Source organism: Rhincodon typus, chromosome 25, assembly GCF_021869965.1.
Source record: "Rhincodon typus isolate 14 chromosome 25, sRhiTyp1.1, whole genome shotgun sequence".
Lineage (NCBI taxonomy): Eukaryota > Metazoa > Chordata > Chondrichthyes > Orectolobiformes > Rhincodontidae > Rhincodon > Rhincodon typus.
In genome coordinates, this window is record NC_063356.1 from 9982120 (window position 1) to 10003478 (window position 21359).

Genomic DNA, 21359 nt, shown 5'->3' on the forward strand with positions numbered 1-21359 from the left:
TTTGTATTTTGGATTACAAAAGGAAGGTACTGCTTTAAACCAAGGAACTGTGCAAAGAGATGGCTGTGCTTTCAAAAATAATATTTCTGGAGCATGTTGTGAGCTGTATGCAATATCGTCTTTTCTGAGATGGTGATAGCAAAAAGCAGACACCACAGATTGGATGTCTTCTGAACTAAAGGAAACTGCATTTCTGAAGAAGGGTTTAGACCCGAAACATCAGCTTTCCTGCTCCTCTGATGCTGCTTGGCCTGCTGTGTTCATCCAGGTCTACAGCTTGTTGTCTCAGATTCCCCAGCATCGGCAGTTCCTACTATCTCTGCTTAATGATGATGTTCTGATTGACTGCTTACCAGATGATCAAGGCTTATATGGAGATAATGCTACAGAGAATCACCTAACCCACAAAGTGAAGCATCAAAAAATCTCTCTGTATCTCACTTCTGTGTGAAGGTACTACAATGTATCCAGTAATAGCTAGCTGCCTTCCACCCACCTCTCTCTTCAAAGCTCCCTGTTGAAGGAGGAATGGAGCACCTTTAATGACAGTGAAAAGATGAATTTTCATCCAGCGAATGAAAGAGAGCACTGCCATACAAACAAACATGTGTCAACAGCAAAGAGCCAAAAGGGAATTGAAAGGAAGAGGAAGGAAGCAACTCATTGAATCCTGTGGTCCAGACTGGTGCTTTTCAACTATGTTTCCCTGATTACTTCTCCTTTTCCAACTTTAATACCCATGTGTTGTGTGTGTTTGTCTGTTTGTGAGGAGGAGTATTTAGGAGTTTAAGTTTTAGAGTTGTAAATTAGATTTCATATTTCCTAACTGCCATTGGCTAAAGACAACTTGCTCATATGTTGGCCTTCATTGCAAGAGGTTTCAAGTACAGGAGCAGGGATGTGTTGTTACAGTTGTATAGGGCCTTGGTGAGACCACAGCTGGAATATTGTGTGCAGTTTTGGTCTCCTTTTCTGAGGAAGGATGCTCTTGCTCTCGAGGGAGTGCAGCGAAGGTTTACCAGGCTGATTCCGGGGATGGCGGGTCTGACATATGAGGAGAGATTGACTACGTTAGGATTGTTTTCGTTAGAGTTCAGACGAATGAGGGGGGACCTCATAGAGACATAAAATTCTAACAGGACTGGACAGGGTAGATGCAGGATGTTCCCGATGGTGAGTGTATCCAGAACCAGGGCTCACAATCTGACAATTCGGGGTAGACGATTTAGGACGGAGATGAGGAGGCATTTCTTCACCCAAAGATGGCTAGCTTGTGGAATTGTTTACCACAGGAAGTAGTTGATGCCAAAACATTGAATGTATTCAAGATGCGGTTAAATATAGCACTTGGGGTGAATGGGATCAAAGGCTATGGGGAGAAAGTAGCATTAAGCTACTGAGTTGGACCATCAGCCATGATTGTGATGAATGGTGGAGCAGGCTCGAAGGGCTGCGTTTCTATGTTTCTATGTAATAAAAATTATTTTCTTGTAAAGTACAAAAACCAAGTGAGTGTTTCCTTTTAAGAGTCTATCAGTCAGGAACTAAATCTCTCCATATTAGTGATGACTATAGGAATAATGGGGCTTGATTTCCGGTGTGCCACCTCTGTGAGTCATAATAGTATCCTTACACCCCAAGGACTACAGCAGTTCACAATGGCAGTTGACCATCACATTCTCCTGGGCAATTAGAATGGGTGATAAAATGCTGTCTTAATTAGCAACACACGCATCCTGAGAATGCATTTTTTAAAAAAAGTGCGAATTATGTGATTGCACCAACAGACTAAACTTCACCGTGAATGGAAATATCGCAGCTTGGGCTGACTCATAAACTATCAAGTTAGAAGTAACAACTATTTTGCATGATCTTTAAGTTCTCATTTAAATTGCAAACTGTGCGGGATAGATGAATGTAACCTTTTAGAATTAAGAGCTCCAGCCATAACACAATATGTAATCAATGGAAAACTTTCATCCCTGATGTCACCTGATGAAGGAGCAGTGCTCCAAAAGCTTGTGATTTCAAATAAACCCGTTGGACTATAACCTGGTGTTGAGTTACTTCTGACTTTGCCCACCACAGTTGAACATTGGCACCTCCACATCATTTCATCCCTGAACCAGTATAAATGCTCCTTCCTTGACCTCTGAAGAATAGTTAAAATAAATTCCCCGAGGTTAACAATTTTGACTTGTTACCTAGGCATCTGGGTTTACTCTTGCATGAATTGCACAAAACTGGTATGCAGGTACTGCAGTTAATAAGGAAGACACATGGAATTTTGGCATATATTGCTAAAGGAATAGAGTATAAAAGTAAGCGAGTGTTACTGAAACTGTACAAGGCCTGGTGTTTTGTCACATTTTGATTCCCTAACTTGAGGAGGCATGTAGTTACCTTGGAGACAGTTCACTAGATTGATTCCAGAGGTGAAGGGTTTGTCTTATGAAAAGAGAATGAGCAGTTTAGGCCTATACTCTCTGGGGTTTAGAAGAATGAGAGGAAATCTAATTGAGGTAAATAGAGTCATAGAGTCATACAAGGAAGCAAACCCTTCATACCTATTCAAGGGGATTGACAAAGTAGATGTTGAGAGGTTGCTTCCATTTGTGGGGCAATCTAGAACGAGAGGTCAAAGTTTCAAGGTAACAGATGACAGATTTAAAACAGATATAGAGTTAGTTCTCTCAAAGGATCGTGAATTTATGAAATTCACTCCCCGAGTCTGGTGGATGCCAGAACATGGCATAAATTTAAGGAGGAGATAGACGGATTTTTAATGGGTTGAAGGGTTATGGAGAGGAGGAGCGCATGTTGAGTTGAAGCTGAGATGGGATCAACTATGGTCAAATTAAATGGTGCAGCAGGCTCAAGGGGCTGAATGGACTACTCCTGCTCCTATTTTTTTGTATCTGCCCTGTTCACATTGAGTAAAACGTGTGGTATTAAGTTGAAAATTACCCCTGAACTCTTTTAGTAATATCTTTAAGGGGAAGCTAATAACCTGGTTATTTTATATAAGGTTTCTACAAGTAGAATTCCTACTATGTTCATGTGCCCCATTCAAAGACTTTGCAATTACATAGCATCTTTCACAGCTTCAGAATGGTGTAAAGCTTGTCACCATCAATTAAGTACTTTGGCAGTGTTGCAAAGTAGGAAATACAACAGTTTCTATGTGCACAGCAAAAACTCACAATTCGCCTGCAATCAGACCCCACCGCCTAAGAGATATTTCCTTCTCCACTCCCATCTGCTTTCTTTAGGGACCGCTTACTCTGTGACTCCCTCGTCCGCTCCACATTCCCCACCAATCCTTCCACCACACCTGGCACCTTTCCCTGCATGCGCAGGAAGTGCTACACGTATCCCTACACCTCCCCCTCACCTCCGTACAAGGCCTCAAGCAGTTATTCCAAATCTGACAGGGATTCACCTGTACATCTTCTAACCTGGTCTACTGCATCTGTTACTCCCGATGTGGTGTCCCCTACATCGGAGAGACAAAGCGCAGACTCAGAGACCGATTTGCGGAGCATCTGCGCTCGGTACGCTCCAATCAACAACACCTTCCTGTTGCCAGCCATTTCAACTCCCCCTCCCACTCCATTGGTGACATGTCCATCCTGGGTCTCCTCCATTGTCACAATGAGGCCACACATAAACTCTGTCTCAGGAGCTTACAGCCTAATGGCCTCAATATAGATTATACCAGCTCAAAATCTTCCCACTCCCGGCCTTCCCTCTCCTTGACCTGACACAACCTGTCCTCCTTCCTTCTCACCAAACCGCATTGACCAGTCTCTACAACCCCCTACCTGCATCTACCTATCACCATCCCACCTACCTTCCCCAGCCCCACCCCTCTCCCTCTGTTTATTTCTGAGCTCCCTTCCCCCTCCCCAGTTTTGTTGAAGGGTCCTGACCTGAAATGTTGGCTTTCCTGCTCCTCTGATGGTGTCTGACCTGCTGTGCTCCTCCAGCTCCACATTTTATCGACTCTGACGTTCAGCATCTGCAGTCCTTGCTTTCTCCTAACAGCAGTCTGTGGGGGGTCATTGCACACTTCATGGGCCATTTGGCCTCTTTCCGCACTGTCGGGTTTCTATGATTCTATGTTGGCTGAGAGGTGCATATTAGCTAAGCCATATGGCAGACTCCTTGACTCCCTCCACCCTGCTCTTTTTCAAAATAATATAGCGGGATCTATTGCTGAAGCTAGGGCAGAGATCAGAAAGATCACCGCAGAATTTCCAGAAGCAAGTCCCTTTCTTCTCTGCAACCTTGTATGATTACAGACGTGAGCTTATTTTACACTATCTTTAGCTGATCAAGGCTTCCATTCATTCAGTTATTGCTCAACTCAGTAAACAGATCCAGCTACCTCAATGATCATCAGTCTCGTTGTCATGACTTGTTTAGATATTTCATCAGTGAGAGTTGAACTGAAAATAAACAGGCTTATCAAGTTTTTCGTTTGATAAAACGTTGACATAACATTGGTGAAACATGATCACATTCTCCCCACAGGTCAGTTTGAACTAATTGTGCAAGAAACCTCTGTTGTTCTGTCATACTGTCCCTACCTCTGACCTCTGGTAGGCTGAGTTCAAGTTCCACCTACTGCAGAGGTGTGCCATGATCAGGTTGAATAGGAAATATCTAATCTTGCAAAACTTTATCAAAGTGACCTTGGAATGAGATCTGATCTGCAATCATAGTTATTTTTACACTTTATGCACAGTGGCTGGATATATAGTTGATGGACAAGAGGCAAAAATACATGACTTTTTTTTATTCTCTTTTGGAAGTGGGCATCACTGGATAGACCAGCATTTACTACCTATCCCGAGTTGCCTTTGAAAAGGTGAGGATGAGCTCCCTCCTTGAACCTCTGCAGTCCATTTGGTGAAGATAGGCCACACAACATAACATTTTTTTTATTTGGACACAGTTGGTAAATTTTCCATGAGAGGGATGTTTGAATGGTTTCATAGCAACAAGCTACAGCCTTGAAACAATTTTCAGCCACTTTTCTCTTTGCTTAAGAATTCACATTAGTTTTCTAATCAGTCACACTAAGCTGCACACTTAAATTCATAGATCATAGAATCCCTACAGCATGGAAACAGGCCTTTCGGCCTAACAAGTCCACATTGACATTTGGAGCATCCCACCCAGACCCATCCCCCTGTAACCCACCTAAGCTACATATCCCTGGACACTACGGGCAATTTAGCATGGCCAATCCACCTAGCCTGCACATCTTTGGACTGAATTATGACAACTATTCCTTGAACCTCTGCAATGGAAGACCAAGCACTGGTTAGGACAATGATAAACAGAGTATGATGTAGTCCTTTCGATAGGATGTGAGGACTTGTGGGATCTGTGGATTGTCTGTGATTGCTTATGGAAAACTTGAGTTTTGCTACAGTCAGACCAGTTAATATCACAGTAGGAAAATGCTGAAAATACTCAACAGGGTTTGGCAGTGACTTTGTGGAGAGAAATAGGTAGTGATTCAGCTTTGTGACCATTCATCAGATCCACTGAGTATGTCAGGTATTTTGGGAACAGAGGAAAATGAAAAGACCTTTGAGTCTGGTTCACCAGTCTGTAAGATTGTGGCGGATCTGGTTATTGTCCTAGCCTTGTTTTTCTCTCTGTCCCCACTCATAACTCTTGACTTTCTTGTCCATCAGAAATACATCAACTCAATATGTGTAAATGTTAAGGCCATGCCTCCATTACCTTCAAGGGAAGGAAATTCCACGGAAGACCTCGTGAGGGAAGAAAAAGTCCTCATCTCTGACTTAAAAGGGGTAGCTCTTATTTCAACATAATGTTCTCTATTTTTAGTATCCCCCTACAAAAAGAAACATCCACCTAGTATCACTGTCCAGTCCCCTGAAGAATTTGTGTTTCATTTGAGATTTGCAGTACTGACTGTGTTTTGCTTTAACCTCTTTGCTCTATTCATTAAAGTGTTGCATTATTATGCCTTAGGCACCAGATTTCCAAAACCTGAGCTTTAACTGCATACCAAATGTTGCAACATTCACAAGACACTGTGCAGTGTTACATCTTACTGTGGCATGGTGTTTAGAGTCAAACTTCACAAAGGTTGACAGGAGAGCTTGGGCGTTGTCAAGACACCAATGAAAGAATAAGACAAAAGACAAGTCACATGGTAATTGGTACATTTAATCTTCAGTTTGCTATGCACTGTGCCTTGAATACAATATAGAAACAGAAGCAGAAGCAACCCTCAACACAAGGCCAGCTCATGTCATGTCTCCTCATAAGGTGAAACCCACACATTACATCAAAAAATATCAAGACAGTCACACTTCGCTGGTAGACCACTCAACTTGTCAAAATGTGTCAGGTTTCAGAGGAAGTCAAACGTCAAGTACATCAATATGTCACATTTGCAGTAACGTTGTTGTACAGTATCCCCTGGCTGGAAGGCTGTTCTTAAATCAGCTTGCAAACCACCATGGCCTACCAAGAGAATGTCTGTATATCTCACTGACATTCTTACATCACCAGCTAACGTCAAAAGTGCACGAAGCTCTCTTCTTCAAATGAAAACACCACAACGCTATGTTGAACATGTTGCAAAGCCACATTTAGGAAACTTATTCATGTTGTGAATCCATCACAGCAAGATGTATAAGCAGTGAGCCAGCTTAAATATTGCATGTCTTCTTTCAGGGTCATTTAGCCAATGAAACCTAGTGGAGAAGGTTGTCTCTTGCACTTTGTGCAGCAAAACACAGAGGCTGTTTAAACTGGGTGTACGGTTTTGGTTACACACATGAAAGAGCTTACCTACTCCTGATGTTTGAAGAACATGACAGGTCTACATGTTTCCAATCTCCCAGCATTGCTAGGAATTAAAGATTAATCCCCAGGACAACCAGGGAGAAAAAAATAATTGAAAAAAAAGCTTTTGAAAATTCTGAGATAACAAGGTGTAGAGCTGGATGAACACAGCAGGCCAACCAGCATCAGAGGAGCAGGAAAGCTGACGATTCCGGTCTGGAGCCTTCATCCAGCTCTACAACTTGTTATCTCAGATTCTCCAGCATCGGCAGTTCCCACTATCTCTGAATCTCTTTTCAAAATTCTCTTTAGTTAAAGGAAATGGTAAGAAAACGGTTGATTGACTGGGCAGGGTGGTTGGAGGCAACATAAAGAAAGCTTAAGGAATAAATCAAACCTGAGTAGGCACCCCATCATCAGTCCAGCTTACATTCTGGTATGTTAATGGTGTCAAATACATAATCTAAACTATTACGATATCTTGTTCCAGCATCAACACAAAACAAACCTGTCATTGCCACATGAATTCCTTTCCCAATCTATATAATTCCCAGATTGCTGCTAATAATTCTTATCCAATTAAATTTTTATTCTGCTGTGTAATAATACTGTGACAAACATGCAGTAGATAGTATTATCATTTTTGGAAGCTCAGGTAGCTAAAAATGGCTCACAATGACTTCAATGGCTACTAGAGTTCTGTATACAGACAGCGATATCCCAAATTGCAATGCAGTGTAGAGGAAGATAAGAACTGAAAGCAAGAGCGAGAAGGAGAAAACAGAACTTGAGAAGGCGGTTGATAACAAAGTTAAAGAGAGGTCAAAGTGTCATGCTGTTGTACAGTACAGAAACAGACTCTTCAATCCAACTCGTCCATGACGATCAGATATCCTAAATTAATCTTGTCCCATTTACCAGCATTTCCTTTTGGGATTTCTAAAAACATTACCGTGGGACTGTAAAGATATCAGGCAACAGGTTTTTAGGAAAATCCTCTCCGTCACCAAGTCTGCCCATTTGTAACTTGCACCAAATCCCATTTCCCCATCTTCCCTGCTTGCCAAGACATGATCATTTCTGTTTTGATCATTAGAAATAGGATCAGAAATAGGCTATTTGGCCCCTCAAACATGCTCTGCTATTCAATAGAATCATAACAGATATGACTGTAACCTTAATGCCACCTTCCTGCATGGTCCCCTACAATGCTTGACTCATTTGTCAATCAACAATCTGTTAACTCAGCCTTGAATATATTCAATAAGCTGGCCTCCACTGCTCACTCTGGAAGAGAATTCCAAAGAGAAGACCATCTGAGAGAAAAAAATTCCTCCTCTTAAACACGAGACTCCTAATATTTAATCTGTGTTCCCTACTTCTAGATTTCACCATGAGAGGAAACATCCTCTCAATGTCAAACCAGTCAAACATCTTTAGAATTTTACATGTTTCAATAACATCACCTCTCATTCATCCAAACTTCTAAGAGCATATGCTCAACCTTTCCTCATAAGACAGCCTCTCCATCCTAGGAATCAGTCAAGTGAACATTCCCTGAACTATTTCTGAGTAGGTATATAAATATTTAAGGAAAGAGATTAAGGTGCAACCTCACCAGATCCTGTACAGCTAGTGTCTGCCAACTTTATGTTCTCACCCTCCCTTAGTTCTACAGCCTCCTCGAACCCTGTAACCCTCTGAAATTACCCGCATTCCATCAATTCTGGTCTTGTGTACCACTGCAATTTTGTTCACTCCATTGGTAGCTACTGTTTCAGATACACAGGACTTCAGCTCTGGAATTTTCTCTCGAGGCTCTCTGTTTAAGGCACTCTTTAAAAACCTACCGGAAGACAAAACTTTTGATTACCTATTCTAATATTTGGCAGAATTTGTTTAATGAAATCTTCTGTGGAGTACCAATGGATATTTTACTAAGTTAAAAGTGCTATAGTGATAGTAATGCAGTCTGGTTCTTTTTTTGTTTTAGCAGCTATGGAAATGACAGTAGAATAAAGAGAGCAAGAATCCAAACTATGCAGGAGAGGCAGTTTGTGCCTCCTGAGACCCGCTAGCAGAGGGAAAAGAGGCATTAGAAGTAGGAGCTAAAGCCATCAGTTGAAAGTACCACTACTGCATAATGGAACAGGATCGAGTGGCTGAATGGCCTGTAGCATCTTATGACAGAGGCCAAGGAACTCATACATGTGGCTGTTCGAGGGAGTTGGGGGGAGGTTGACATATGATGGGAGAGGCAGCTTTGGAAGCTTTGACTTGATAAAGGCAGGGATTAGGATTTTGGCATTAATAATTAGTGGCAATTGGTAATACTGAAGAAAACCATTTGAGCAATGGAACAAAATCTATCACATCCATTAAAGAATGAAAGAGAAAAAGCGCAAAATATGAACAATCACCAATTTTTAAAAAAGTGCTGAGAAAATGGAAGTGCAGATACACATTAATTTTCCAATCAAGTTGGTGAAAATTCTACACCATACGCCCACACGTTAGTCAAGGAAGTACAGCGGTACATTAAAATTCACTTAAACAAAGTTATTCTGAAATCACATTTTTCACGTACGCTGGTGGAAATTATTTTAAAAATGTATTCATCTCAACTTTCCAACATTGTCAGTGCTATCAGGAACCAACAAACTAAACACAACTTCATTATCAACAGAATTCTTGGAGCTGGAAGAAGTTGTAGCACAGTTGAGGCAAAGTACAATTTACAGATTTCAGGTGAGCCTTTAAAGGAGAGTAGGCTTGATGTCTTTAAGGCCCAATAGTAATCCAGTGATCTGAGTTGACACCATTGGATTAGAAGCTCTACAAAGACCAAGTGTTAATAGATTAATAAATCAATAGTGACATTGCATCAAGTTGACTCAGTGATGCCATGGCGACCAGAAATTGTTAACATGATGTGACTTGGTGATGCCAGTCGATAAGCTCAATGAATATTGGTAACTTTTGAAGACTCTAACTCTTGCTTTGGCTACTATTCTACTCTTTATGCAGTTTCTCTTTTGTAAATATAAAAATAATTTCTCATTAAGAGGCAACTGTTTGCAGAAAGTCTTGAATGACTGTTACAGCTCACACTCCCCTCGATTAACTCGAAGCAACAGAAACAGCTAGGTATAGGACAAGTTGGGAGGAATTATTCAGCTCATACTCCTTCTCTGCTTTTAAACACAAAACTGCTCATTGTGCTGCCAGTATTGCCCAGTTGGTGACGTCACATAAAATGTAAAGTCTCTTTTGTGTGCTGCAGGGACCTTAGATTGTTTGTCTTTTCACCACTGCTAATTCGAGTGCTCAAATTGCTCGGGGTGCAGCCCAGTTTGTTGCAGCCAGTATCCAGCACGATGATAACACACAGTTCAGGCTTCACTGAACATTTCAGGGGAATTTGAGGGGATTTCCAGCTGCATTAATACGTGAAGAAAAGCCATTTGTTGCTTCATGGAAGCCAGTGCCCATGGAGTTCACAAAGCTGCAATAAAAAAGACAAGAACTTTACCATCTGCAGGGAATATAACACTTAAAACAAAATAACATTAGAATTTATTCTTAACATACTTTTGAAGTATTGCCATTAGTTTAATTCTACTCTGTTAGCTAGCAGCATAAAGGGATATGGAGCTAAGCAGCTAATCTTTCTCGTGAAGAGAAAGAGATTGGTAAAGACAAATGTAGGTCCCCTAGAGACAGAAAAGAGGGAATGTTTAATAGGGGACAAAGGAACTGAATACATACTTTGGTTCTGTCTTCACAAAAGAGGACACAAATTGGATACCAGAATTGTTGGAGGATGCAAGACTTAGTGAGAAGGAAGAGCTGAGGGAGGTCAATATTAGTAGAGAAATGGCGCTGGAAAATTGTTGGTATTGAAGGCCAATAAAACCCCAGGGCCTGATAATCTACATCCCAGAGTACTTAAGGAAGTAGTTCTAGAAATAGTGGATGCATTGGTGATCATCTTCCTGGATTCTATAGACTCTGGAACAGTTCCTGCAGATTGGAGGGTGGCTAATGTCACTCTGATATTCAAAAAGGGAGGCAGATAGAAAACGGGAATTATAGACCAGTGAGCCTAACATTGGTAGTGGGGAAAATTCTTGAATCTATTGTCAAGGATTTCATAGCAGAGCATTTAGAAAACAGTAGCAGGATCAGACAGAGTCAGCATGGATTTATGAAGGGCAAATCATACTTGACAAATCTCTTGGAATTCTATGAAGATGTAACTAGCAGAGTTGACAAGGAGGAGCCAGTCGATATAGTATATTTGGACTTTCAGAAAGCATTTGACAAAGAGCCACATAAGAGATTATTGTGCAAGATTAAAGTGCACGGGATTGGGGTAAGTGTATTGAAATGGATAGGAAACTGGTTGGCAGAGAGGAAACAGAGAGCAGGAATTAATGGGTCATTTCCAAATTGGCAGGCAGTAACTAGTGGGGTACCACAGGGATCGGTGCTGGGACTAGTCACAATATATATTAATGATTTGGATGAGGGAATGAAATGTAACTTCTCCGAGTTTGCAGATGATACCAAGTTGGGTGGGAGGGTGAACTATGACGAGGATACAGAGATCCTTCAGCATGATCTCGACAGGTTGGGTGAGTGGGCAAGTCAATGGCAGATGCAGTATAATTTGGATAAATATGAGGTCATTCACTTTGGAAGCAAAAATTAGAAGGCAGATTACTACCTGAGTGGCTGTAAATTGGGAGAGGGGAGTGTGCAGCGGGACCTGGGTGTCCTTGTGCACCAGTTGCTGAAGGTAAGCTTGCAGGTGCAGCAGGTGGTAAAGAAGGTAAATGGTATGTTGGCCTTCGTTGCAAGAGGTTTCGAGTACAGGAACAGGGATGTGTTGTTGCAGTTATACAGGGCCTTAGTGAGACCACACCTGGAATATTGTGTGCAGTTTTGTTCTCCCTTTCTGAGGAAGGATGCTCTTGCTCTTGAGGGTGTGCAGCAAAGGTTTTCCAGGCTGATTCCGGGGATGGTGGGTCTGACATATGACGAGATATTAACTAGGTTGGGATTGTTTTCGTTAGAGTTGAGACGAATAAAGGGGGACCTCATAGAAACATAAAATTCTAACAGGACTGGACAGGGTAGATGCAGGGAGGATGTTCCTGATGGTGGGTACGTCTGGAACCAGGGGTCACAGTATGAGGATTCGGGGTAGACCATTTATGATGGAGATAAGAAACATTTCTTCACCCAAAGAGTGGTGAGCCTGTGGAATTCATTAGGACAGGGTGTAGTTGATGCCAAAACATTGAATGTGTTCAAGAGGTGACTAGATAGGGGAGGCAATGGCCGAGCGGTATTATCGCTGGAGACCCAGATAATGTTCTGGGTACCTGGGTTCGAAACCCGCCAAGGCAGATGGTGGAATTTGAATTCAATAAATATCTGGAATTAACAATCTAATGATGACCATGTCGATTGTTGGAAAAACCCATCTGGCTCACTAACGTCCTTTAGGGAAGGAAACTGCCATCCTTACCGGGTTTGTGACTCCAAACACATGACAATGTGGTTGACTCTTAACTGCCCTCTGGGCAAGTGGGACGGGCAATAAATGCTGCCTGGTCAGTGACGTTCTCATCCCATGAATGAATAAAGAAGAAAAGACCTTGGGGCAAACGGGATCAAAGGTTAAGGGGAGAAAGGAGGATTAGGCTATTGAGTTGGATGATCAGCCATGATTGTGAAGAATGGTGGAGAAGGGGCGAATGGTCTCCTTCTGCACCTATCTTCTATGTTTCTATGAATGGAGTTGAGGTGCAGTATGAACAATGGAGAAGGGGCTGAAACGTCTATTCTTGTTCCCATCAATTTGCAAAATATGAGAAAGGTTCTTAAGGATTATCCTCATAGCTATGTGCAAAACTGCAGCATGGCTGAAATTTCTTTAGGGGTCCTGACGCATTTCTGATTGATATCCAGCCCCCTACTCCAACTTTAAAATGCAGAGGGCTCACCATCATCACCATTTGCAAGAATTTGGAATGTGCTCCTAAGAGGAGAACTTGCGCCTGACTTGATAAAGTTAGGTAAAACCAAAAGGACTGCGGATGCTGTAAATCAGGAACAAAAACAGAAGTTACTGGAAAAGCCCAGCAGGTCTGGCAGCATCTGTGAAGGAAAAAACACAGTTAACATTTCGGGTCCGGTGACCCTTCCTCAGAACTGATGGTGGCTGGGAAAACGTCAGTTTATATGCAGAAAATAGGGAGGTGGGTGGGGTAGGGAGTAAACTATAGAGTAGAGCCTAAAGAGAGAGAAGAGCAGTTGGACAGACAAAGGAGTTGATAACGATCTGGTTGGGAGGGTGAATAGCTGTTAATGGGGACTGTTAGTGACTAACAATAGGTAGTGTATAATAGCAGGCTATGTGGTAACAAGGCCTGGTGTGTGGGGTGGGGGGCTGGGACAGGGGAGAGTTTAGGCCCTAAAATTATTGAACTCAATATTGAGTCCGGAGGGCTGTAGGGTCCCCAAGCGGAAAATGAGGTGTTGTTCTTCCAGCTTGCGTTGAGCTTTGCTGGAACACTGAAGCAAGCCAGAGACGGAAATGTTGGCCAGGGAATGGGGTGATGTGTTAAAGTGGCAGGCAACAGGTAGTTCAGGGTCTTTTTTGTGAGCAGAATGTAGATGTTCTGCTCCGTGAGGGCCTATTCCGGCCCCCACCCACAACTCTTTCTCCGATACACTGATCATATCATTGGTGCTGCTTCCCTCTCTCGCTGGAATTGGAAAACTTCATCGATTTCACCTCCAATTTTCACCCTGCCCTCACTTTCACCTGGTCTATCTCTGACTCCTCCCTTCCCTTCCTCAACATTTGTGTTTCCATTTCTTGGGATAGACTGCGCACTAATATCCACTATAAACCCACCGACTCCCACAGCTACCTGGATTATACATCCTCACACCCTGCTTCCTCACTTCCTTCACCCCCAACACCATCCAGAGCCCCACGGATCTTCCCCTGTAACCGGTGAAGGTGTAACACCTGCCCATTTACCTCCTCCCTCCCCAGTATCCAAGGGCCCAAACATACCTTCAAGGTGAAGCAAAACTTCACCTGCACTTCCCAGAATCTAGTCTACTGCTTTTGCTCCTCACAATGTGGTCTCCTCTATAGTAGGGAAACGAAGCGTAGACTGGGTGACTGCTTCATAGAACATCTATGCTCTGTTTGCTAAAAAAGGCCCTGAACTACCAGTTGCCTGCCATTTTAATGCACCAGCCTGTTCCCTGGCTAATATCTCTGTCTCTGGCTTGCTGCAGTGTTCCAGTGAAGCTCAATGCAAGCTCTGGAACACCTCATTTTCTCCTTGGGGACCCTGCAGCCCTCCAGATTCAATATCGAGTTCAATAATTTTAGGGCCTAAACTCTCCCATGTCCCAGACCCCACACACCAGGCCTTGTTATCACATTGCCTGCCATTACACACCACCTATTGTTAGTCACTAACAGTTCCCATTAACAACTACTCACCCTCCCAGACTGTTATCAACTCCTTTGTCTGTCCAACTGCTCTTCTCTCTCTTTAGGCTCTACTCTATAGTTTACTCCCTACCCCACCCACCTCCCTATTTTCTGCATATAAACTAACGTTTTCCCAGCCACCATCAGTTCTGAGGAAGGGTCACCGGACCCGAAATGTTAACTGTGTTTTTTCCTTCACAGATGCTGCCAGACCTGGTGAGCTTTTCCAGCAACTTTGTTTTTGTTCTTTATAAAGCTAGTGTTGTTATAGGTTGAAGTCAGATGTGGAGACATTTTTACTCAACTGTCTCAATTGGATCCCAACGTATCTCTGAATGCAGACTCGATGATAACTTTCTAAGGGAACTGGTTATAAATTTGAAAAGAAAAATAATGCAGAGTTCAGGGAAACAATGAGAAATTGGGACAAACTGTTAGTTCTTTCAGTTGAAATAGCCCACACATGACAAGCCTCCTTCCATGATTCTACACAGCTATGTGCCACACTGAAAGGTATATTTATTTACAGAATAATAGGAAAGAGTTTGATGCTTGGCAGTAGAATAAATCATTGAGCTAAGGCTGATGCTGAAATGTGGTAGCACAGTACCCCTCAAGCCCCAATGTACTAATGTTGCGATCATCCATTTACCAACATGGGTTGCAGGAAAAATATTGGCCGGGACAGCGCGCAGAAGCTGTATTCTCTTCTTTGTAACAGGGCCATCACAACTTTTACATTAACCTGGGAGGGAAGACTGAGCTTGGTTTGACATCTCAACCAAAAGGCAGTTAAAATATCTTTCTTTTAGCAGCCCAATGTCACTGCCACAGTACGGCAGCTGCAGCACTGGTGAGGATGCGGGATAAAACAATGGCCTATTAAACAGTGTGACAGTGTATGACATTAGTACCTGTCAACAAAAGAACTGGTCTTGTATATATACCCCCACTCACTGGATCATTACCGTTATTGGGAAGTACAGCTTAGACTTACCGTTCTCCCACTCCTTTATCACCCTTAGACTTCCGTTACCAGGAAGCTTTCACTGTAATGAGAAAATTGCAGGAGATTGGTGAACATCGTGAGCAATGCTTCAGTGCCAAATCTTAACCAATTTACTATTTGATAACTCATAGAGCCATACAGAACGGAAACAGGCCCTTCTGTTCAATCAGTCAATGCTGACCATGTTCCCAAACTAAACTAGTCCCAGCTGCCTGCACTTGGCCCATATCCCTGCAAATCTTTCCTAATCATGATCTTATCCAAATGTCTTTTAAACGTTGTAACTGTACCTGCATCCACCACTTCCTCTAGCAAAGTTGCCCCTCATGTCCTTTTTAAATCTTTCTCCTCTCACCTTAAATATATGCCCCCTTGTTTTGAACTCCCCCACCTTAGAGATAAGATCCTTGTCTTTCACCTTACCTATGCCCCTCTTGATTTTATAAACTTCTATAGGGTCATCTTGCAACCTCCTATGCTCCAGTGAAGAAAGTCCCACTCTTTCTAGTCTATTTTTATATCGCAAACCTTCCATGCCCAGCAACATCCTGGTAAATCTTTTCTGAACCGTTCCCAGTTTAACAATATCTTTCCTATTACAGGGCGACCAGAGCTGCACCCAGTACTCTGGAAGAGGCCTCACCAATGTCCTGTACAACCTCAATATGACATCCCACTTCTTCTACTCAAAGGTCTGAATAATTGAAGGCAAGTGTGCTGAATGCCTTCTTAACTATCCGTCTATCTGTGATGCAAATTTCATAGAATTATGTACCTGAACCCCTAGGTCTCTCTGTTCCATAACACCACACAGGGCCCTACCATTAAGTGCATTCTTCTTGCTGTTGTTTGTGTTCTCAAAATGCAATATCTCATTTTATCCAAATTAAACTCCATCTGCCACTCTTCCGTCCATTGACCCAATTGATCAAGATCTCTTTGTAATCTTAGGTAACCTTCTTCACTATAACACCAATTTTGATATCAATTGCAAACTTACTAACCACGCCTCCTACATTGTCATCCAAATCATTTATAAAAATCAAACAAAAATGGATCTAGTACCAATCCCTGTGGAACATCGCTGGTCACAACTTTTCAATCTGAAAAACAACCCTCCACCACCTCCCTCTGTTTCCTACTGTAAAGCCGATTTTGTATCTAACTGGCAAGCTCACCCTGAATCCCAAGTGATGTAACTTTACTAATTGGTCTACTCCGTTTGCTAGCCCTCTCCCAGTGAATGTTAATCATTTACAAAACGTGCTTAACTGTAAGACCATCATCGATAGAAGCACAAGTAGACCATTCAGCCCATCAAGTCTACTGCACCATTCAATGAGATCATAGCCAATCTGATAATCCTTAACTCCACTTTCCTACCTTTTCCCCATAACTGTTGATTCCCTTATTAAGAATCTGTCTAGCTCAGCCTTGTACATTTTGAATGATACCAGGCCCGATAGCCCTTTGTGGTAAAGAATTTGATAGAATCACAATGCACTGAGAGAAGAAATTCCTCCTCTCACTATCTTAAATGTATGATTCTTTCTTCTGAGATTATACCCTCCAGTGCTAGACTCTTCCACAAGGGAAACTATTCCACATCTTCCCTCAGAATGTTTCAATAAGGTTGTCTCATCTTTTCTATATTCCAATGAGTACAGGCCTAATCTACTCAACATCTCCTCATAAGACAGTGCAACCATTCCCTCTAATGCCTACATATCTTTCCTTAGATGAGGGGCCCAAAACTATTCTCAGATTCCAGTTGTGATCTCTCTAGTGCACTAAATTTTTTCTATCTTTATACTCCATTATATTTGAAATAAAACTGAACATTCCAATTGCCTTCCCTATTACCCCCTTAAAGTGGATGCTAGTTTTACATGATTAATGGATGAGGACTTCGAAATCCCTCTGTTCTGTACCTTTCTTCAGTCTTTCTTCATTTAAATAATATCCAGCTCCTCTATTCTTCCTGCCAAAGTACATTACCTCACATTTCCCTATGTTATATTCCATCTGCTAAGTTTTGCCCACTCACTTAACTTGTCTATTTCCCAATGCAGAGTCTATGTATCATCCTCACCACTTGCCTTCCAACTATTTTTGTGTCAATAACTACTGTACATTCACTTTCCTCTTCCAAGTCACTCATATTGTAAATAATTGCGGCCCCATCACTGATCCCTGGTCTACTTGTGCTCCTATCGCTGATGGTCTTACAGTTAAGCATGTTTTGTAAATGATTAACATTCACTGGGAGAGGGCTAGCAAACTAGTCTTATTCACTAGTTACAAATTGCTATCCTAAAAATGTCTCCCTTATCCCAACTATTAGTCTTCAATTAGTTAGCTAATCCTCTATCCATGCTAATATGCTTTGAGAGAAGCCGCAAATACAATGGTCATCTTAATGTTCGTGGTACGATGGTGAGGAATTACCTACTTAAGAATAAACAAGTTTGTGGTTATGAACTATGAACTGTTGTTTATACAGGAAGAAGACTGTAACTTGCTGTGTTACTGTTTGGATAGCAGATAAAGGCTGTGTAACTGTATGAAATCATCAGTTTCACTGTAGGTAAATATTTCTGCCGAAGTTGATTAGCTTATTTGGCTAAATGGTAACGTCGACACAGAATAATATGAACAGTATACGTCATGTCTGGGAGTGATGCACAGCACCAATGACCTCATCTGCCTCATCATTTCTGGGGATAGGGGCATTACCATTGACCAGAAACAGACTGGGCCATCCATACTGTGACTACTAGAATGGATCTGAGGCTTGGTATTGTGCAGTAACGAATTCATCTCCTCACTCTCCAAAGCCTGTCCACTATGTACAAGGCACAAGTCAGGAGTGTGATGGAATACTCCCCACTTGTCTGGATTTGTGCAGCTCCAAAGACACTCAAAAAACTTGACATCATCCAGGACAAAGCAGACACTTAACTTGCACACCAGCCAGCACCTTCAACATTCACTCCCTCCACCATTGGCGCACTCATGTCTGCAGTGTGTCCTATCCATAAGATGCACTGCAATAACTTGCTAAGCCTCCTTTAACAGCACCCCTCAAACCTTTAACCCCTAACACCTAGAAGGACATGGGCAGGAAATGCAAGGGAACACCACCACTGGCAAGAGGTAGTAGGAACTGCCGATGCTGGAGTCTGAGATAACAAGGCGTGGAGCTGAAGGAACACAGCAGGCCAGGCAGCATCAGAGGAGCAGGAAAGCTGACGTTTTGGGTCTGGACCCCTTAGGATCCCGACCCGAAACATCAGCTTTCCTGCTCCTCTGATGTTGCCTAGCCTGCTGTGTTCCTCCAGCTCCACATCTTGTTACCACCACCGGCAAGTTCCCCTCCAAGTTGCCAATTATATAAGGGAACTCAAGACTGCAACTTGCAGCAGGACCTTCTAATATTTGTTCTAAGTTTTCATTCACTTTTCCTCAGATTATTAAATCAGAAGATAGCTTGCAGATTGGACCGAGTGACTATTATATTTTTCAATGGGAATTTCATGTCACAGCAAAGTTTTATTTCTATTTTATGCTAAGGATAAATTGCATTAAGAATTCACATTCAACCTGTACAGCCATTTAACCTGTTGCTATGGTGTAACATGTCATGCAGTCCTCAATGTAGAAGCTGAAGACTATATATGTGGCATTACTGCAGTGATGAAACATTTAAAAACTGCAGGATTACTGAATAGTGGTGGAGTTGTTGAAGTACTTGATATTAGATCCCTTATCCATGTTTTACTAAATTAAACTTGTAACTCCTAGTCCTAATCATGCTCATCTGGACCCCCTTCAGACTTTGCATCCTTTTACAATCTGCAGTCCTTCAGAATCCAGTTAGTTTGACATTGCCTATTCTACTAATTGGTTTCAATACCTGTGTATCCTGTGCCACAGCCCCTGACTTTTCAGCTTGGTTTTCTCACTAACCAAAGAAACCGCACGAATTTCTGGACAGTTTACAGCCTCTTTCTCTCTCACACAAATTCCTTTCACTTGAGACTACTTCACTCCTGACATGTGGATACATTTGCCTCAGGTACACACACACACACACAAAAATACATTAGCGTTATTATAGTAACCACGGCCTTAATCTTCCACAACTAATCAATTGGCCAGTAAGTAATATCAATTTAAGCGAAGACATTATGGTACAGTCCACTCAGGAAGTCCACATTGCTACAGCAATATGCAATTACACGTGACAATGAAAGGATATTGATATTGATTTTACTAAGGATTGCATATCATATAGTGGAGCAATGGATGGTGACATGACATTCCAATGTTCATTACACCACATGGGTAACCAGAAATTTCTCTTATCTGTGTGTTGGACACATTTGCAAGTTGACCATCAACCTGTTTGGCCATGTTATAAATCCCCCTATCCTTGACTGTCAAGTCCTGGAATGGGACTCGAACCTGAACCTTCTGCCGTAGAGGTAGGAACACTACCCACTGCAGCACCTGTCCTTGCGCTGACCTACCTATGGCGGGGCCAAAAAATGTGATGGCAAACAAAGTTACCCATTTTGTAAAATGCTCCTGCTCCACTGACATGCAAGCAGGAGAGTTCAGATGTAGATAAATCTATCAAAGCTAGTTGGTTAATGAATTTGTGGTAACTTCCAAGGAGGCAGAAACTTGGAGGAATGCGACTGAGAAGCAACTGATGAGAAGATAGGGCTAATGGGGACAGAGAGTTGACTCCTGGTCTCTGCGTTCTGCTGACAGAAGGGAAAGAGTAACCAGTTTGTTTCCTCATAAGCCGGAGGAAGGAAAGGCATGTGATATATTTTAAGGAAACTACAGAATTTAAAATTTTGGTCAAATTTTACCTGGCTGCTGAGTTACGGACTCGGAAGACTTCATTCCAGAACCCTTGCTTCAGCCTCTGGAACAAACAAAAACCAGATCAGGTTAAGTCTAGAAGTGGCACTGAGATAATTTTCTCATAGCATTTTGTGTCATTACTCCTCTCACATAACCATTCTCAGCCAGCTGAATTCTACAGATGGCATGGCATTGTTCCAATTCAAATACAGTTTTCCATAAATCATCTCACCATCATGACCCATAAATGATTTTTATGACCATCGATCCTGATGCTAATGCCCATTCAGTTTCTTTACAAGGGTGGCAGTCAATATGGCATTAATGATGATAGCCCTAACTAAAATACTGTCCCAGAATCCAAGAAACACAAATTTCTGGGAGAAATTCTGAAATCATCAAACCAAACGGCACATCTTTGATGCCTTTAATGAATATAAAGAAATACAAGACAATGTATAAAGGTGAGCTCATCAGCAAGCAGGTCTCCTGTCATGCCAAAGACAACAATGAACTACTTTTTTTAACACTTTTGTGGAATGTGGGTGCCATTAGCAAGGTCAACATCTGTTGTTCATCCTTAATTGCCCTTCCTATGAATGAAATGGCCAAGCAAACAAGAAGGCAATTGAGAGTCATCACATTGCAGTGTGTCTGGAGTCACATGTAGGCCAGACCTGCTGAGGGTGCTAGATTCCCTAAAGGAAAGTAGTGGTGATAGTCATCATAGTCACCACTACTGAGGCTAGCTTTCAATTCCAGACTTTTATACAGTCATACAGCATGGAAACAGAACCTTTGGTCCAACCAGTCCATGCCAATTATGTTCCCACCCTAAACTGCCTGAGCTTGGCCCCATATCCATCCAAACGTTTCCTATTCAAGAACTTAACCAAATGTGTTTGAAACGTTGTAACTGTTATCTCCATCCACCACCTCCTCTGGCAGTTCATTCCACACACAAGCCATTCTCTGTGCAAAAAGGTTGCCCCTCATGTCCTTTTTAAATTTTTCTCCTCTCACTTTAAAATTATGCCCCACAGTTTTGGACACCCCACCCTGGGGAAAAGACCCTTGCCATTCATCTTATCTGTGCCCCTCATTGAT

The 21359-nt window shown here is 42.2% G+C and overlaps 1 protein-coding gene across 3 annotated transcripts in view; it reads right to left on the bottom strand.

The window, feature by feature from the left end:
* Positions 1 to 6192: 6192 nt before the first annotated feature.
* Positions 6193 to 21359, bottom strand: part of LOC109922628 — a 65636-nt gene continuing 50469 nt past the window's right edge. For all 3 annotated transcript variants that reach the window (XM_048612009.1, XM_048612012.1, XM_048612010.1), the window contains 3 exons: positions 20258 to 20313; positions 15363 to 15414; positions 6193 to 10342 (listed from right to left, as the gene is read on the bottom strand). In XM_048612009.1, the coding sequence (XP_048467966.1) occupies positions 15387 to 15414; positions 20258 to 20313 (84 nt within the window). In that variant the 3' untranslated portion in view covers positions 6193 to 10342; positions 15363 to 15386. The remainder of the gene's footprint in view (positions 10343 to 15362; positions 15415 to 20257; positions 20314 to 21359) is intronic.